This window comes from Filicampus tigris, chromosome 14 (assembly GCF_054856515.1).
Source record: "Filicampus tigris isolate MCC_2025a chromosome 14, RoL_Ftig_1.0, whole genome shotgun sequence".
Lineage (NCBI taxonomy): Eukaryota > Metazoa > Chordata > Actinopteri > Syngnathiformes > Syngnathidae > Filicampus > Filicampus tigris.
This window is the reverse complement of record NC_141230.1, coordinates 18,317,015-18,333,133: the sequence shown is the minus strand read 5'-3', so window position 1 is coordinate 18,333,133 and position 16,119 is coordinate 18,317,015. Positions and strand designations below refer to the sequence as shown.

The following is a 16,119-nucleotide window of genomic DNA, read 5'->3' as shown; positions in this document are numbered from 1 at the left end:
AATGAATAAAACATGGATTTTGATATCCCATTTGACGCTAAGACTGCGTTCAAACTTTCTTCCACATGATAGCAGTTATTTTCATTTTTGCACAATCCTGCAATGTTTAAGTGTATTTTTAGTGTATATTCCACTATGTACACAATAAGTACACAAATTATTTCTATTCGAACACCAGAACTTTTCGACTGTGAGACAGACGTGCATATCACTTGATTCCAGCCCGGTATGAACATTTTCTGTATATAGCTGCAGTGTCCGACATTTTCCGGCAGGGGGTGCCACCTCCTATCACTTTCACAGACTTGCCCAGAAGGCAGGATAAATTATCAAACGCGAGAAAGAGAAAACTCTATTACAAGGAACCTCATATTTTTACCCACACCCAATGACACCCATTCAGTATTAATGTTCACGAAGTAGAGCTACCTTTTTATGAGTCTCTGGCGGGAAATTTGCACGTAAGTTTAAAAAAAAAACTATCTCGGAACATTTACATGCTGTTTGTTGATTGTGTTCGTGGTAATTGCGGTGCAGTTAAGGCTGATTGATTTCACGTAACGTCCGCATTAGTAAGCGAGTTAAACATTGTTTATTGTACTATTGGAATTTGTCAACTTATAGAACTTGATTTTTGATTTGTTTTCATCACTAGCCCCATTTATAGTTGGCCTCAGAGGACGTACCAGCCATATCCATAGATCACATTCAATGTAATTATATAACTTATATAATTACATTGAATGAATGTAATTCAATGTAATTATATAACTTATATAATTACATTGAATGTGAACTGATTTTGTAAATAACTTATAATAAGCCAATTAGTTATTACGTGTACAATTATTCCCATGTTACAAAGCCCAAATTCTTTACTTACTTGTTTACATTATTAACTTGGTTAAATTCATTCACCTCCTGAGTGCTAAAACCGAAAGTAAAATTTTATTTTATTTTATTTCATCTCTCTGGGTTCTAGGACTCATAGGCTCCGAGTTAATTTTTACATATTTTACATTAAAAAAACACCATTTCACAAGAATATCATAAAAAGTATGCATGTGCTGCTTACTGAAATAATGACGCGTGGTGGTAGTGGAAGAGACTGTGTTTTTTTTTCTGCCTGTCACGTACTGTACGTCAGTGGCATTGATGGATGAACAATGATTTTTGGACTGGTTAAATGGAATTGGATAATTTACCGCACAACATCTGTTGACCTCTCGTGACACAGGGACAGATGTTCCTGTATATCATGGGCCTGCTGGCCCTGTGGACTGTCTACAGGTGGTTCAAGGAGTCCAAACGCGTGGCAAACAAGGGAGATAAACATGTCTACATCACCGGCTGTGATACTGGCTTTGGGCATTTACTGGCCAAGCATCTGGATAAGCTGGGCTTCCGCGTGATCGCAGGGTGTTACACCGACAAGGGCGAAGATGAGCTGAAGAAGACCTCCTCTGACAGACTGACCACACTTCATTTGGATGTCTCTGACTGTGCTAGCGTTGGACAGGCCACAGATTTCATCAAAACTCTTGTAGGCCAGAAAGGTAAGATGCTTGTGAATATTCTCTTCCTTTCATTCAGGTTATTTCGTTCTCAGGGCATTGACACGATCGCAAGTGGACTGTTCTGGTTGTCTTAGAAGTTTAGGACAGCCAAAGCCTGGGTGTGGAAACCTAACTATTTATTCTCCAAAGTTGAAGCCATGTCTCAAACTAATGATGAAACCCAAAAGAGTGATAGCGTTTGTGGTTTGGGGCGTGCTAACTTGAGTATGAATAGTTGGCATTCCACACCAACACACAGGTTGGTGCTGGCCTAACCAGCTCTGTGTTTATGAAGTGATGAAGCGTGCTCGGATCAGTGGTTAAACGCATAAAGATAAAGTGACTGTAGTGTCAGGCTACTCCATTAGGTATACCTGCAGAGTGCCAGAAGAGCTGTATAAAAAAAAACTGCAGTTACTAAATGAAAATTTACCCCCAAAAAATGCATTTAGTAAATGCAATTTTTTGGGGCAAAATGTTACCAAAATTAAATGCTCATTTTTGTATTGGCATTGTGTGTCAATAAAAATGTGTCCATTTAACAATGTTTATTTTACAGGATATTATTTGCATGGAAATCCTCCCAAAATAAAGCAATAAAACTTTAAAATAAATAAATAAAGGGATTACTATACGTTTCAACATTATTTGTTTGCATTAGCAATAGGCTAACAGAAAAAAGGCTAAGATATGATTACAACATGTAATTATCTTTGTTTTGTTTCATTTGACCGTAAACTTCAACTAGCAGTGGCATGACACAGCTTGAGGGCTTTTTTTTGGTGGGGCTCTCCACGCGTTTTCAGGACTTTGGGCCGTTGTGAACAACGCGGGCATCTCTGTGCCAGCGGCCCCCTCAGACTGGCTAACTGTTGAGGACTACAAGAGCATGCTGGCCGTCAATCTGGTGGGTGTGATCGACGTGACCCTGAGCGTCCTCCCTCTCATCAAGAAGGCCCGAGGCAGGGTGGTAAACATAGCCAGCGTGTTCGGTAGGATCAGCCCGTTCGGCGGCCCGTACTGTGTGTCCAAATATGGCGTGGAGGCCTTCAACGATAGCCTGCGGTGAGAGCTAATTCGACAGCTAACGTATCTCATCTCATCCAATCTCATTGTCTCTGCTTAAACTCTACTTCAGTTTGAATTTGGCACCGTTCGGAGTCAAGGTGTTGTGCATCGAACCCGGCTTCTTCAAAACAAACGTCACAGACCCAGAGATCATTGAAAAAAATGGGAAAAGGCTCTGGAACAGATTGCCTCAAGATGTGAGAGATGACTACGGAGAAAACTACGTGGAGCGCGGTGAGTAACCTGGTCAAGCCCCAGCTGACGTGTTGTGTTGGCCGTTGGGTTCTTTTAAAAAGCAAGACTGCCTTGCTAAAAGCCTGCACAACACTGGAGTTCTCTTTTTCATGAGTTCCATACCTGCAGTATTGTTTTCACACGCAGTCTGCCCTCTAGTGGACGCCTATTTCACTGACGAGGGAAAAAAAAACAGACGGAAGGAACCACCCAAAAAAAAAAATACATATATGTATATATGTAGTGCTTTTCTGGACACTGAATTATTAATTGACTTCATTGAACAAATACATCGGTATCAATTTTACAAAAATGTTTTTGTGCGAAAGGGCTAAAGAAACGTCTGCCATTTTCAAAGTCAGACAGTCATCTTGACAAGTAGGTTGTTGTGTGAACGAATTCAAGTCACATACCCATCTAATCACATTCAAGCATCAGGATAAGGTCCACAAGTTTTTGCCTACCTGAAAATCTTACTTATCAAGGGGTTGATCTGCAAACAGTCATATGACTGGCACTATTTCAAATAAACAAAGTCACAACGTTGCAACTGACTGGTAACTGTATGCGCTGTGTGTGCTCCCCTCCGCAGCGCTCCAAACCATTGTGGCCAAATGTCAACGCCTGACGGATGGCGACCTGATGAAGGTGGTGGGCTGCATGGAGCACGCCGTGGCCGCCATCCACCCTCGCACCCGTTACTCGCCGGGATGGGACGCCAAGTTCATCTGGCTGCCTCTCTCCTACATGCCCACCTTCATCACCGACAACTTGTTCCTTAAATTCAGCCCCAAGATTAGCGCGTCTGTTTTCTAAGATCCAACTGGAGTCTTTTCAATTACTACTGTTTGAATACTTCATCATTACTGTCAATGATCATGTTACATAATCTTGTATCATAGGTGTTTGGTGCACATTGTGTCCATAATTCTGTATCAGTAATGAACTCTTAGGTAAGGAGGTACATTTGATTTATGTAGTATTTTTCACAGAGAGGTGTCGCAAAGCACAGTCAAAATACAGAATCACAACATATTTCAGATATTTTACACATAACACAAGATAAAAAGATTCAAAAGATTTTAACAGTCGTATGACCACTCAATCTTGTGCTGCATTTCAAGGGCTAATATTTGACTTTGGTTTGACTTGATTTGGGTTAAGATACATACAGCGATTACAAACAGACAACCTTGAAAACTGATACTGGTACCACCCCCAGTCCTATACAGTCCCCACACTGCACAGAGAAGAACGTCAGTGGTAGTCCCAAACTGCTGTTGAACTCATGTGACAAATTAAAAAAAAAGTTAAGGCATCCAACCCGAAAAATAAAATATGACGATAAGCATTTTTGGCTAATGCATGGATGGATAATATACTGTAATATAAACCGCTACTGTATTGCAATCCGTGTTGCTGCCCGGAATATAAAGAGCGACACACGGAGCCACAGCTGCAAACTATAAGTAAACAAACACTAGTACACGTACAAAGTGAGAGAAACAAAGAGGCCTCGAAAAGGTACTGCAGCCGTAACGAAACCGATTGTTAGTTAGTTTATTATAACGACTGCCTTTACTGGTAACGTGTTTTTCACAACTGCTTGACATTTTTTGCATACAAAAAGACAACTTTGACATACGTACTAGGACAAGTACTACTGAGGAAAAACTGTTGTTAATATTATGCGTTGATGTGGTACGAATGAAGTGCTTGATACAAGTAGAATTTTGTCAAGTTCTTACTCTTGGCTTTTAATGTTAAAAAAACAAAACGTTCAATGTTGTAATGCAGTAGTTTAGCCACATAGGGGTGCTGTTACTCACCGAATACAGTACTGTACTCTGGTTTTTGATTGTGAATTAGAAAAAACTAGCGACAATTTATCTGTTAAAAAAAACGATTTCATATTTATTTAAATAATAATAATATTAGCCATGACGTCCATTTTCCAGAAACTGAAATGCGCTGTTGGAGTTGACAAATGGTTAAAAGTGCGAGGCAGTTACACGTCCTGTCCAATAACTAATGTGCTTTGTCAAAGTCTTCATTCGAGACCCATGAAATTAAATATAATTATTACCATGATTATGGTTGGTTTTGAACAGAAGGCAGGGGAAAACTATGGCTTTATGGCCTTGAATTTGATGCATGTGAGTTAAACCATTGCAGTTTTCTTTCGAACATGTATTTCTATCTTAATAACAATTGAACTGATTCTTAAATACACAACCAAAAGGGCAAAGTGCTCCTTCACACTTTTTCATCAAATATTGACCAACCATAAAAGGCAATGTAAGGTCACGTGGTTGCTTTGACAACACAGATACTGGGACAAGTGTATGTCTTTTATTTCCATTCTCATTTGACCCTCTAGGGAGATGTTCGTGTACATTGTGGGCCTGCTCGCCCTGTGGTTTGCCCACAGATGGTTCAAGGAGTCCAAACGTGTGGCAAACAAGGGAGACAAATATGTCTATATCACCGGCTGCGATAGCGGTTTCGGGAATCTCCTGGCCAGGCACCTGGATAAACTGGGCTTCCACGTGATCGCTGGTTGTTACACCGAGAAGGGCGAAGATGAGCTGAAGAAGGCCTCCTCTGACAAACTGACCACAATTCATTTGGACGTCACTGACTCTGCTAGCGTTAGACGGGCCGCGGCTCTCATCGACACTCTTGTACAGCAGAAAGGTAAGGTATCATCAGGCCACACCATTAGGTACACGTGTACACGCCAACTATCAATGTTCATTATACAAGTGGACGGCAGTGATGTCAATTTGCACACTATGATACTGACAGTTGCTTCTATGGCTAAGTCAAGATGAGTTCAGTGCTTAACGCGAAAGTCAACCCAAACAGATTTTTTTCAAGAATATGTTCCTAGCAGGCCCACTAGTTGAAACACGGAATTCTTATTAATTTTGCGTTTGTGGAATATAAGTTAGCAGCAAAATGCACTCGTTTTTAGCCATCTCCCGGGGCGGCCATTTTGTCGACTGAAAATGACTTCACAACTGCTCACAACGACCAATCGCGGCTGACCTGTTTTCTCAATCTGAGCCGTGTTTGGTCGTTGTGAGCAGTTGCAATGTCATTTTCAGTCGACAGAAGACAAAATGGCCGCCCCCAGAGATGGCTAAAAACGAGTGGATTAACACTTATTGCACAAACGCAATATTGATCAGAATGCCCTGTTTGAACTAGTGGGCTTGCATAGAACGAATTCTTGAAAAAAATTAATAAAATGTTTGCGTTGACTTCCCCTTTAAGAAGTGCAGTCCACATGTTTACATATAATTGTTGCTCAAGCCAAAGGTTTGTTTGCTTTATTGTTGTACTGTGATTTACTAACTTGTGTTTCATTTTGTGAAGTTATTGTAGCAGACGCTTAAAAGACTGCAAGTCAAAGTGTTTGTAAGTTTGCGACTCTAACTGAAGTGGATGAACTGTCTTTCAGATTTATAAATGGCTAATTTGCCTTTATTTTAGCATAAAACAAATGTGTAAGACCGAATCATTTATGACTAGTAAATGTGACATTGTTTATAAAGATGTCATTCAATGCTTGCATTTGTGTAAAAAAAAAAAATAATAATAATAATAATCGCATATTAAATCGCAATATTAAGATTATTTTTCAAAATTGTTCAGCCCTCCCACATAATACCTTGGCTCAGCGATTCCACCAGTTGGTGGCAAAGACTTTTATTACTTTTGCCTGAGAACAACACAGTCTGTCTTTCAACAAATAATGGAGGCTAGGTATATATATATAAAAATAAAAAATTAAAAAAATCTGGCCATGTGTTTTCAGGACTGTGGGCCGTGGTCAACAATGCAGGCGTTGCTACCCCAACGGGCCCCACAGACTGGCTCACTATCGAAGACTACAAGAGCATGCTGGCCGTCAATCTGGTGGGCGTGATCGACGTGACCCTGAGCGTCCTCCCTCTCGTCAAGAAGGCCCGAGGCAGGGTGGTGAACGTGGCCAGCGTGTTCGGGAGGCTCAGCCCGTTCGGCGGCCCCTACTGCGTGTCCAAATACGGCGTGGAGGCCTTCAACGACAGCTTGCGGTAAGCGCCAACTAGGCAGCGAGTGTCTTGTCACCTCCCACTGTCTGCCGCCTTCATCTCAATTGAATCTCTACTTCAGTTTGAACTTGGCGCCATTCGGAGTCAAGGTTTTGTGCATCGAGCCCGGCTTCTTCAAAACAAATGTCACCAACACAGGGATGTTGGAAAATAACCTACAGAAACTTTGGGACCGATTGCCTCAGGATGTCAAAGACGACTACGGAACAGACTTTTTGGAGCGCGGTGAGTAGAACCTTGTTAGAAACTGCGCAAATGTGGTGGGAACATAGACAGTTCTCTGGACTGTTCCAAGCTACCTTTTGAAAACTGTTACCACATTTACAGTTTTCGGAGATTAACACAATTTTCCTTGATTTGGCACACACAGCGGTCAATCTAAAATCCGTTTTAGTAGACACGGGTCAAAGGAAATAATTACAGTTAGGATATTTTTATTGCAAGCCAATATTATTAATGTCTCTGTGGCTTATAATAGTCATACATGCTAATTCTAATTTTTAGGTATAAAGCCTCTGCCTTGCATTTGGATAAATACCGTACTTGGGCCTACTTTGTTACACTAAGTAGTTTTCGAGGTAGTACTTGGTGTAACAACTCAATGGTGATTTTTTTTTTTTTTTTCCCGTGTCTGATCTCCGCTTCAGCATTTAAAGCCATGTCGCAAAAATTCAAAGTGCTGACGGACAGCGACCTGATGAAGGTGGTGGGCTGCATGGAGCACGCCGTGGCCGCCGTCCACCCTCGCACCCGTTACTCGCCCGGATGGGACGCCAAGTTCATCTGGCTGCCTCTCTCCTACATGCCCACCTTCATCACCGACAGCTTTTTCCTTAAAAGCAGCCCCAAGATTAAAGCGTCCGTGTTGTAAAATCCACGTGCTGTTGCCACTATTTTTTTTTTTTTTTTTTTTTGGAAAAAACACATCATTCCTATATATTACTCGAACTCAAGCCAGCAATTAAACTGAGTTTAGTTAGTCAGCGCATGAACAGATCATATACGCTTGCCTGGTTGCCGTTAGTTGCAACGTTGTGTCCTAAAGTGAGTGCGCTTTGAATAATATCGCTTATGTAAAATCTCAACGCAGACAGCTGACCTCTCATCCGGAGTCTGGATCTTGTGCTGCTTTTCTCGGGATTAATATTCAACTTGCTTTTGTTCTTATTGGACTTTGGCCTGATATGACTTTTGGATAAAAGCAGGTTCGAGGCCACCTATGTCGCCGGCACCATTTCAGCTCAACGTACTGTACTGTGTATCCATAACATTTCATGTTTTTATTTCAAGCCTATATTTGAAGTGGTTCATAGATAAGTCGTTTTAAAACTTTTTCTACCATTGTGACCACTAAGATGTACATCTCAATTGGTTTTATTAAAAAAAAAAAAAAAAACTAAAATAGTGTGGTTGCACAAGTGTGCACACCCTCATAACTGGGAAACTCATGGTAAATGAGAATCGCTGCACAGATGCCACCATTTAAAGTGCCTCTGATTTACCCCAATAAATTTCAGCTGTTCGAGTTGGCTTTTCCTGACTTTTTTTTAGTTGCTTTCCAACAGCGACCTTAAAGATTTTATGGTAACATTGACTGCTATTTTCGAACTGTTCATAATTCCTTTTGCCTTGTCTACAGCCTCAGTTCCAGACGATTTGCCATAAATACATTCCAGAAGTTCTAGTAGGCTTTTCTTGTCATTTTTTGCTCTCTACCAGAAGCCTAAATGTTTTATATGAAAACTGACATCTATACTGAACTGTTCATATTTCCCTTCACCTTGACCATGCCGGGCCTCGGTTCCAGCTGATTTGTCTTTATTTAATTTCAGATGTTTCAATAAGATTTTCATCTCTTTTTTTTGTTTTTTGCTTTTTAAACATAATCCTGAAAGTTTGGTGCTTACACTGACTGCTATTTCAAACTGCTCTTATTTCAACCTCCTACAAGGCCCCAGTTCCAGCTAAATTACCCCAAATAGATTTCAGATGTTCTAGTAGCATGATTGCTGACAACCATGCTGTGTTTTTGGCTGATGAGCAGTGAACTTTTTGTTTCTGTCAAACCTTTTTAGAATTACAGTATGAAATTTTCAACCGTGGTTTCATTGGCCCATAACACATTTTCCCAAAGAGATTTTGTCTCAGGCACACGAATGGCGGAAAAGGTTTTGAAAACATTTATCTTGATCTCAACTTTATTTACATAGTACGAAAAACCTGTCATTCGAGCAGGGTTGCGTAGACTTTTTATATCCATCGTTGCATGCCCAAGTACGTTTATCAGCGTTTACATTTCAACAAACAAATAAAGGTTTTGTTATAAGTGAACATTGAACTGTGTTTATTACCCACGTGGTGTGACGTTGTGTAGTTTGTTTCAGGTTAGGATCCTATCAATGCAAAAGAATGCACGTTGCACAAGCCCGCACGAGTGAAACATTGGAGGGATTATTTCTGTCTTCATTCTGTGCTCCTAATGAGGAGACAAGATTCCAACTTCTGTAGACATGGTAGGGCAATGTATTTATTTAACTTTAATTTCAGAGCTATTCAGTATATTAATTGGCCCAACATTAAATTATAAGCAGTAAATGACAACACACGCATGTTGTGAGGTGATTCGAATTTTTTAAAACGTTTGCACTTGTTTTAATGCATCGTTATTATTACGTACATAGTTCTTTTTCTTTATGAAGTATGCATGGAACTATTCACAGGGTGCCAAATTAAGAGTTCTTACTGACTTTCAATGTTGCAATAGTTTTTTTTTTTTTTGCATGCAAGCATAGGTAAAACTTTCACACAGGAAGGCCAGAGCCCAGATTCGAAGCCGCAGCCTCTGACTGTGAGGCAACTCGTGCTTCACCAATCTGCCTGTAGCATTCCACAATATATTTGTCAAAAATAGTTATATATTTTCATTTTTAATAAAACAAAAAAATGTTTACTATCCTTCACCATTTTACCTTTTTCTATAGTGACCTTTTGATGTTTATTTTATCTTAATAAGCGGTGGGCCAATAAAAAAGTATTTAAGAAAATGATCAAAAATCATTTTTAAAAAATACATACAGTAGCATTTTCTAATTAAAATATATTGATACGGGGTTTGAATAATGGATGGAATTTCAAATGAAATTCCTGACCACTGACCAAAGTGTCAAGTCCACATGGTGTCACAGTGTCCTGTTGGTGGTGTTTACAGATTGTAGCAAGTAGCAAGCAACATGATTAAAGTCTCAGGGTGCATGAATGTAAACAAAAAACTGCTGATCCATTGGCGAGTAACCTCACATTCCCTATAATGATCAGTGGAGGAAACGGTTCAAAATGCCTGTCCTGTTTTTTAGTCACTAAACTGTTCTAGCATGCCATCTAAGCTCAATAAAGCCATAAGAACTCTTTTTATAATGTTTTTGTCCACTCAGGTGACTGAAGGACTAACTTCAGTTATCTTAGAGGTACGTTGATGTTTCTCATCCAATTATAAAAGGCTGAAAATGTTGCCTACGGAAAAAAAATTGATAATTGAAAAAAAAAAAATGATACGTTTCAGGTACTGGTGTCCCATGCGGCCTTGACCTCTTTCCTACTCGCGGCTGCCCTCGCCGCCACATGCTGGTACATCAGAGACTCCTACAAGGTGGACGCCTTCAACCTCAAGCACGTGCTCATCACAGGCTGCGACAGCGGCTTCGGCAACCTGCTGGCCAGGCAGCTGGATGGCAAAGGTTTTCGCGTCATAGCGGCCTGTCTCACCGAGACGGGCTCGGCCGAGCTGGCTCGCTCGGCCTCCCCCGGACTGAGGACGCTCCTCCTGGACGTAACGGACGGCGAGAGCATCAGCAGAGCGCGGGAGTTTGTGAGCAGAGAGGTGGGAGAGCGAGGTGAGGCGGGTGAGGAGCAGATGGGGGAGGGGGGGCACGGGCTGAGAGAGTGCCAGTCCGAGTGAGGCGCCGGGAGATAACCTGGACTGACACTCTGCGCCCCGGCTACTCCTCATCACCAACTCTTCATCCTCCTACTGACACATCTGAGCGATCCTTTTAGTGCAACGTGGAGGGAGAGAATAAGCATCCCACACTATTCACAGCTGCTGACACACTAAAGCTTCCTATGAGAGTCCATTTTGAAAACCTAATTGTGTGAATGAGTCAAGCAAGCTGAATTTAAATGACTACGACTTGTTCTGCAGCAACAAAAAGAATACTTAAAAAAAACAAAAAATAATAGAATTAAAAATATACTGTATACACCTAATGCATTTACGTTCTATTCCCACCCTAAAAAAAATAAAAGGTGTGGGATGTTAATCTGCAACAAAAATACAATAAACCTGAAAATAAATTAAACAAATAGATTGGACAGAAATTTTCACAACAGAACATAAAATATACTTAATCCATTCAAGCTTAATCAAAGGACAAAACGTGTGCAATGTTAATCTGTCACACATTTTGCATATGTTACGAGGACGACCAATCAAAAAAGCCATTTTGTATCATATAATCTTTAATAACTAAAGTGACGTTGCTGGGGCAATTGGCGAAATCTAGATCAACCATCGCCAAGCTGTATCAATACACTATACAATATGTATTCATTGTGTTTGACTGTAATCCTGAACTACTCTATATTCATAATTTCATATGTAGCTGTGGCTAAAGCGTGCAGAATCTGTGTCACAGTGTGGGCAGTCAATGAATGAGTCAATCATTGCCAACAGCCTCGGGAATACTCTCACACTCTCTCTTCTAGTCTCGCCAGTTGTCTCTCTCTCTCTTAATAGATAAACCGGTCAAAATTACATTCCACCACAAGAGAGCAAGATTGCATTTTCTGCACAATAACAGCCTGCCTCTGCACTCCTTTCGATAGATGGGATTTAAAATCTGGAGAATGTAAAATGAAAAATAAATAAATAAAAGGAGCCTACATAGTGACCTTCCCTCGACCTCTCTTATCTGCCGCTAATGAGCCAGCTTTGTTCCTCTGCAGGCCTGTGGGGGTTGGTAAACAACGCGGGCCGATCCGCACCCATCGGCCCTGCAGAGTGGATGCGCTTGGAAGATTTCACAAAAGTTTTGGATGTGAACCTGGTGGGTGTGGTGGATGTGACGCTCCACTTCCTACCGCTCCTGAAGAAGGCTCGGGGCCGGGTGGTGAACGTGGCCAGTGTCTTGGGCCGACTGGCGCTCATCGGGGGAGGCTACTGTCTTTCCAAGCGGGGGGTGGAGGCCTTTTCGGACGGCCTCAGGTATACAGACCAGTCTTCTTCTTGTCAAAAGGGTTGAACTAAACTTAAAACAAAAGAGAACGAATTGTACAAAATGTTGTGTATTACAAACAACCACATAGCCTGATAACAATCCGTTTAGCTTAATGCTAACAAACAATGCATAAAGTCATAGACAGGCTAACGAACAGCATTGGTGTCCTGGTGTTATATCGCCTTGAGCATCAGATATTTGAACATAAAAGTTATGGCAAACCATTTAAACAGATAGTATAACAAAACATCACATAGTATAACAAAACATCACATGCAAATAATCTTCATTCTTTAGGAAAAATTACTAATATTACTGCACCTTGAGTCAGTTGTGAAACTCTTCTTCACTCTTCTGTATGTATCTGTATGTCCGACGGTATTATACTGCCTCCAGGTGGCCGGCCAGAAGAGGTAGCACAGTGTCCATTGACTGCAGCACTAAATGTAGCAAAAACAGTTTAATTCTTTACATTCTATTTATTTCATTATGGTCTGTTCTTTGAAAATGTAAAATATATAGGGTGATTAGCAAAAATCCACATATAATTGATATAAACCCCAATAAATTTGAATAAGTGAGGATAAACTGCCAATAAGCGTTTTTTGTTGTAATTGTTGTTGTTGTTGTGTTTTCAGGAAAAACGGGGGGTGGCTCCCCCAAAAAACAAAATAAAATAAAAAATACACATTTTAATATATTGGGAAATAATCCGAATAGGTGAATCTACAGCTGCCAAACCGCGAGTATGTGGGGGACCATTGTATTGTAGAGTGCAATTTTTCGTATCAAAAAATACATTACAAACATTTTTGTTGTATTTTTCAATTGTTTTTTGGGGTTTGAGGGAACCAATTAATGGCATTTTCAAATCATTTCAATGGGGGAAACGGGGTAGAATATATTATATACAGTATCTATATCTACAGTATATCTATAATGGTAAATGGTCAGCATGTACATTTGTGTTAAATGAACTATTGTGTCTGTCTTGGGTAGGCGAGACATGCAACACTTTGGTGTCAAAGTGAGCATCATTGAACCTGGTTTCTTCAAGACCAACATAACCCGGCTGGATCTTGTAGAAGCTGACCTCAAAAGACTCTGGACTCACCTCCCTCAAGAAACAAAAAGCTCCTATGGAGAGACATACTTTGATGACTGTGAGTAAAAAGTGGGCACTATGAGGTCCAAAAAAATACATTTACCTGTCTCACATACATAAAGCCCTCACACTTACCAGAAAAACTCTCATTCACCAAAAAAAAACCCTCTCACACACCCAAAAAGTCCTCTCATGTTGTGTGAGCAGGTTTTCTTTTTTGGTGGCGGGGGTAGTGTTTTGGTGTGTGTAAGTTTGTGTGTGAGGAGGATTTTGGTGAGACTATTTATTTTGTTGTGTGTTTCTTGTCTTTGTGTGTGTGTGTGTGTATGAGAGGTTTTTGGTTAGTGTGAGATATTTTTGCAGGTTTTTTTTTTGTGTGTTTTTATTTTGTGTCAGTTTTTGCCATGGAGAGGTTTTGTGTTGTGTGAGAATTTTTTCATTGTGTTTTTGTTTGAGAGAAGTTTTTGGTGAGGTGTTTTTTGTTTTGTATGTGTGCTTTTCGTGGATTTATGTTCTGTGTGAGAGCCTTTGTGTTCAAGAGTTTTTTTGTGTTTTGTTTTTGGGCATGTGAAATGTTTTTGGCAAGTGTGAGGTATTTTGATTTTTGTTGCATGTGATGTTTTTTTTTTTTTTTATGAGTGTGACTTTTTTGTATGTGAGAGGTAAATGTAATTATGGCGATCCACTGCAATTCAGTTAACTAAACTCCGTCCAACGTTGTGACCTCGCAGACGTGAAGGCGCAGGCCTTCTCCATGGACATCCTGTGCAGCCCCCGCATCTCCATGGTGACGAGCTGCATGGAGCACGCCTTGAGCGCCCGTTTCCCCCGCACGCGCTACACTGCCGGCTGGGACGGCAAACTTCTCTGGATCCCGTTGTCCTACCTGCCTTCCTTTGTGTCCGACTTCGTTATCAGCATGCTTCTACCTTCGCCTGCGGCGGCGAGGAGGTGATGAAGTGGAATGTCGGGATGGTCACCAAATCCAAATGTTTATTCAGTCCCGTCTCAGCGGCAGCGATTTCAACTGTACAGGCTTGTTGTCAATGATCAGAGAAAGCAGGTTTTATTTGTGTTCATTTAAGATGTGAAATGCTTTCACGTTGGATACAAAAGGACTCATCTCTGCATTCTTAGGGCATGCGTGGCTCTCGGAGATAATCATCGACATAAATTAACATCCATGCACGAGCATGTTCAAGTATTGTTTCAAACAATTCTGCCTGTTATTCCCATGTCATTATTGATATAAAAAGACATGATCACAGTGATTAAAAGTCACAAAGTCAGGGATCACATAAGAGTAAAAAAAAAAGAAAAAAGTTTTGATTCAGTCTATTGCATTATTTAGCTTACATGTGTTTAAACTGCATGTTTGAGAAATTCATTCCAATCACCCTGAAGGTATTGAGGTGCGTATATATAGATTATATATTTATCTTATGGCAAAGGCAGAAAATCATGAAGATTTTATCCCTCTCATGACAATAGAGGTACTGTACATTGCAGAATGCAGCTCACACCTTCTACAATGTGTATAAATGCACAACTACCCACACGGGCTATTTCAAAATCTTCTCACTCAAATTTACAAATATACAACATACTTAATCAATATCTTTATCAGCAGCGTCAGTGCAAAGATATACATATTGTACATCAGAATAAAGAAAAAATAAACATGAGAATTGGCATACGTAATGTCACAAGGCATAGACGTTTTTCCCCATTCGATAGAAATGTACAGTGGTGCCTTGAGATACACGCTAAATTCGTTCCCTGACCACGCTCTTAAATTAAAAAAAAAAAAAAAATCCAAAATCATGATCCCCCATTGAAATGAATTGAAATGGCATGAATTGGTTGCTTCATTCATTTTTTTTTCTTAATGCTTTTTAGTACGAAAAATATCATTTTATATTTACTTCATGCATGCTCATTTGAAAAACACAATCAAATTGAATGTAAAGAACTTCGAGTAAAACATAACTAAATAGAATTAAAATGGGCGTAATGATTAATTCATTGCGGCTCCTGGAACTTGGCCACCAGGGGGCAGTTTAGTACAGTCATGAAGACAAAAAAAACTTTCACAACTAGTTATATTAGTCGTTTCTTTTTTACAGAATAGACTAAATATTGATGTGCTCTATTGTTCTATTATTCCTCGCTATCAACGCTATTTATTAGCCCAGCAATGGCATTTTGGATTTTGTGTTAGAATTAAGCAGAAGGCAAAGTGGTGTGGTTGTTTTTAATACATGGGTGTGTAATTATTGTAGTTTTATGTTTAGTTTGACAGTAAACTTCAAGTGGGAGTGACCTTTAACGGCTTGAAGCCTCTAAAACGGCTAATTTCTGAAAATAAAATATGTATTTGGGTCACTCTTCATATCTCAAGGCATCACTATACTGTATTGTTTATTCTTATGAATATAACAATTTGAGTTTTTTTCCCACAGGCTGCATAAAAAAATAAATTCTGTGCAAAGTGTGATTGCCCGTCGGTGAGGGCAGGGTTTATACGTCACTGTCCTCTTTAACGAGAGTGGCCGTGTCTTTGAAACTGTCCTCGGTTGGTGAGAATGTGCTCGGATGATGATGATGATGGTGGTGGTGATGATGGTGATGATGATCCCTCCTTTGAGGTTTGGGAGGTGGGGCAAAGGGCTCCGGCGGAGAGGGGTCTCCGCCTCTGCTTCCTTCGGATTTGTCGTCCCTCATCTGTTAAAATGAAAAAAAAAAAAAAAAAAATGGAACAAATTCACGTTTTTTTTTTTTTT

At 40.2% G+C, this 16,119-nt stretch overlaps 5 protein-coding genes across 9 annotated transcripts in view; 3 read left to right on the top strand and 2 right to left on the bottom strand.

The window, feature by feature from the left end:
• abcb11a (ATP-binding cassette, sub-family B (MDR/TAP), member 11a) overlaps window positions 1–12,759 on the bottom strand; it is a 31,124-nt gene extending 18,365 nt beyond the window's left edge. The window contains exons 1-2 of one of the 2 annotated variants that reach the window (XM_086051947.1): window positions 12,553–12,759; window positions 12,095–12,256 (exon numbers count right to left, since the gene is read on the bottom strand). The gene's annotated coding sequence lies outside the window, so the exon portion shown is untranslated. Of the gene's footprint in view, window positions 1–12,094; window positions 12,262–12,552 lie in introns of both variants that reach the window. The other variant, XM_086051945.1, reaches the window with a different exon arrangement.
• On the top strand, window positions 301–3,944 carry LOC147136659 (retinol dehydrogenase 7-like). Its single transcript, XM_086051973.1, has 5 exons — window positions 301–461; window positions 1,238–1,556; window positions 2,363–2,621; window positions 2,695–2,858; window positions 3,451–3,944. The coding sequence occupies exons 2-5, from the start codon at window positions 1,244–1,246 to the stop codon at window positions 3,672–3,674; spliced, it is 960 nt and encodes a 319-aa protein (XP_085908099.1). The 5' UTR covers window positions 301–461; window positions 1,238–1,243; the 3' UTR covers window positions 3,675–3,944.
• LOC147136658 (retinol dehydrogenase 7-like) lies at window positions 3,705–9,289 on the top strand. 2 transcript variants are annotated; one of them, XM_086051971.1, is made up of 5 exons: window positions 3,706–4,382; window positions 5,239–5,555; window positions 6,682–6,940; window positions 7,020–7,183; window positions 7,606–9,289. In XM_086051971.1, exons 2-5 carry the CDS (start codon window positions 5,243–5,245, stop codon window positions 7,827–7,829), a joined length of 960 nt encoding a protein of 319 aa, XP_085908097.1. In that variant the 5' UTR covers window positions 3,706–4,382; window positions 5,239–5,242; the 3' UTR covers window positions 7,830–9,289. The 2 variants fall into 2 exon arrangements, with proteins under 2 accessions (XP_085908098.1, XP_085908097.1); XM_086051972.1 differs by having other exon boundaries at window positions 3,705–5,555.
• rdh1 (retinol dehydrogenase 1) lies at window positions 8,746–15,266 on the top strand. The gene is made up of 7 exons (XM_086052152.1): window positions 8,746–8,758; window positions 9,443–9,471; window positions 10,390–10,422; window positions 10,518–10,848; window positions 11,960–12,218; window positions 13,231–13,394; window positions 14,068–15,266. The coding sequence occupies exons 1-7, from the start codon at window positions 8,746–8,748 to the stop codon at window positions 14,289–14,291; spliced, it is 1,053 nt and encodes a 350-aa protein (XP_085908278.1). The 3' UTR covers window positions 14,292–15,266.
• Window positions 14,387–16,119, bottom strand: part of lrp2a (low density lipoprotein receptor-related protein 2a) — a 49,945-nt gene continuing 48,212 nt past the window's right edge. For all 3 annotated transcript variants that reach the window (XM_086051942.1, XM_086051943.1, XM_086051944.1), the window contains one exon: window positions 14,387–16,060. In XM_086051942.1, the coding sequence (XP_085908068.1) occupies window positions 15,857–16,060 (204 nt within the window). In that variant the 3' untranslated portion in view covers window positions 14,387–15,856. The remainder of the gene's footprint in view (window positions 16,061–16,119) is intronic.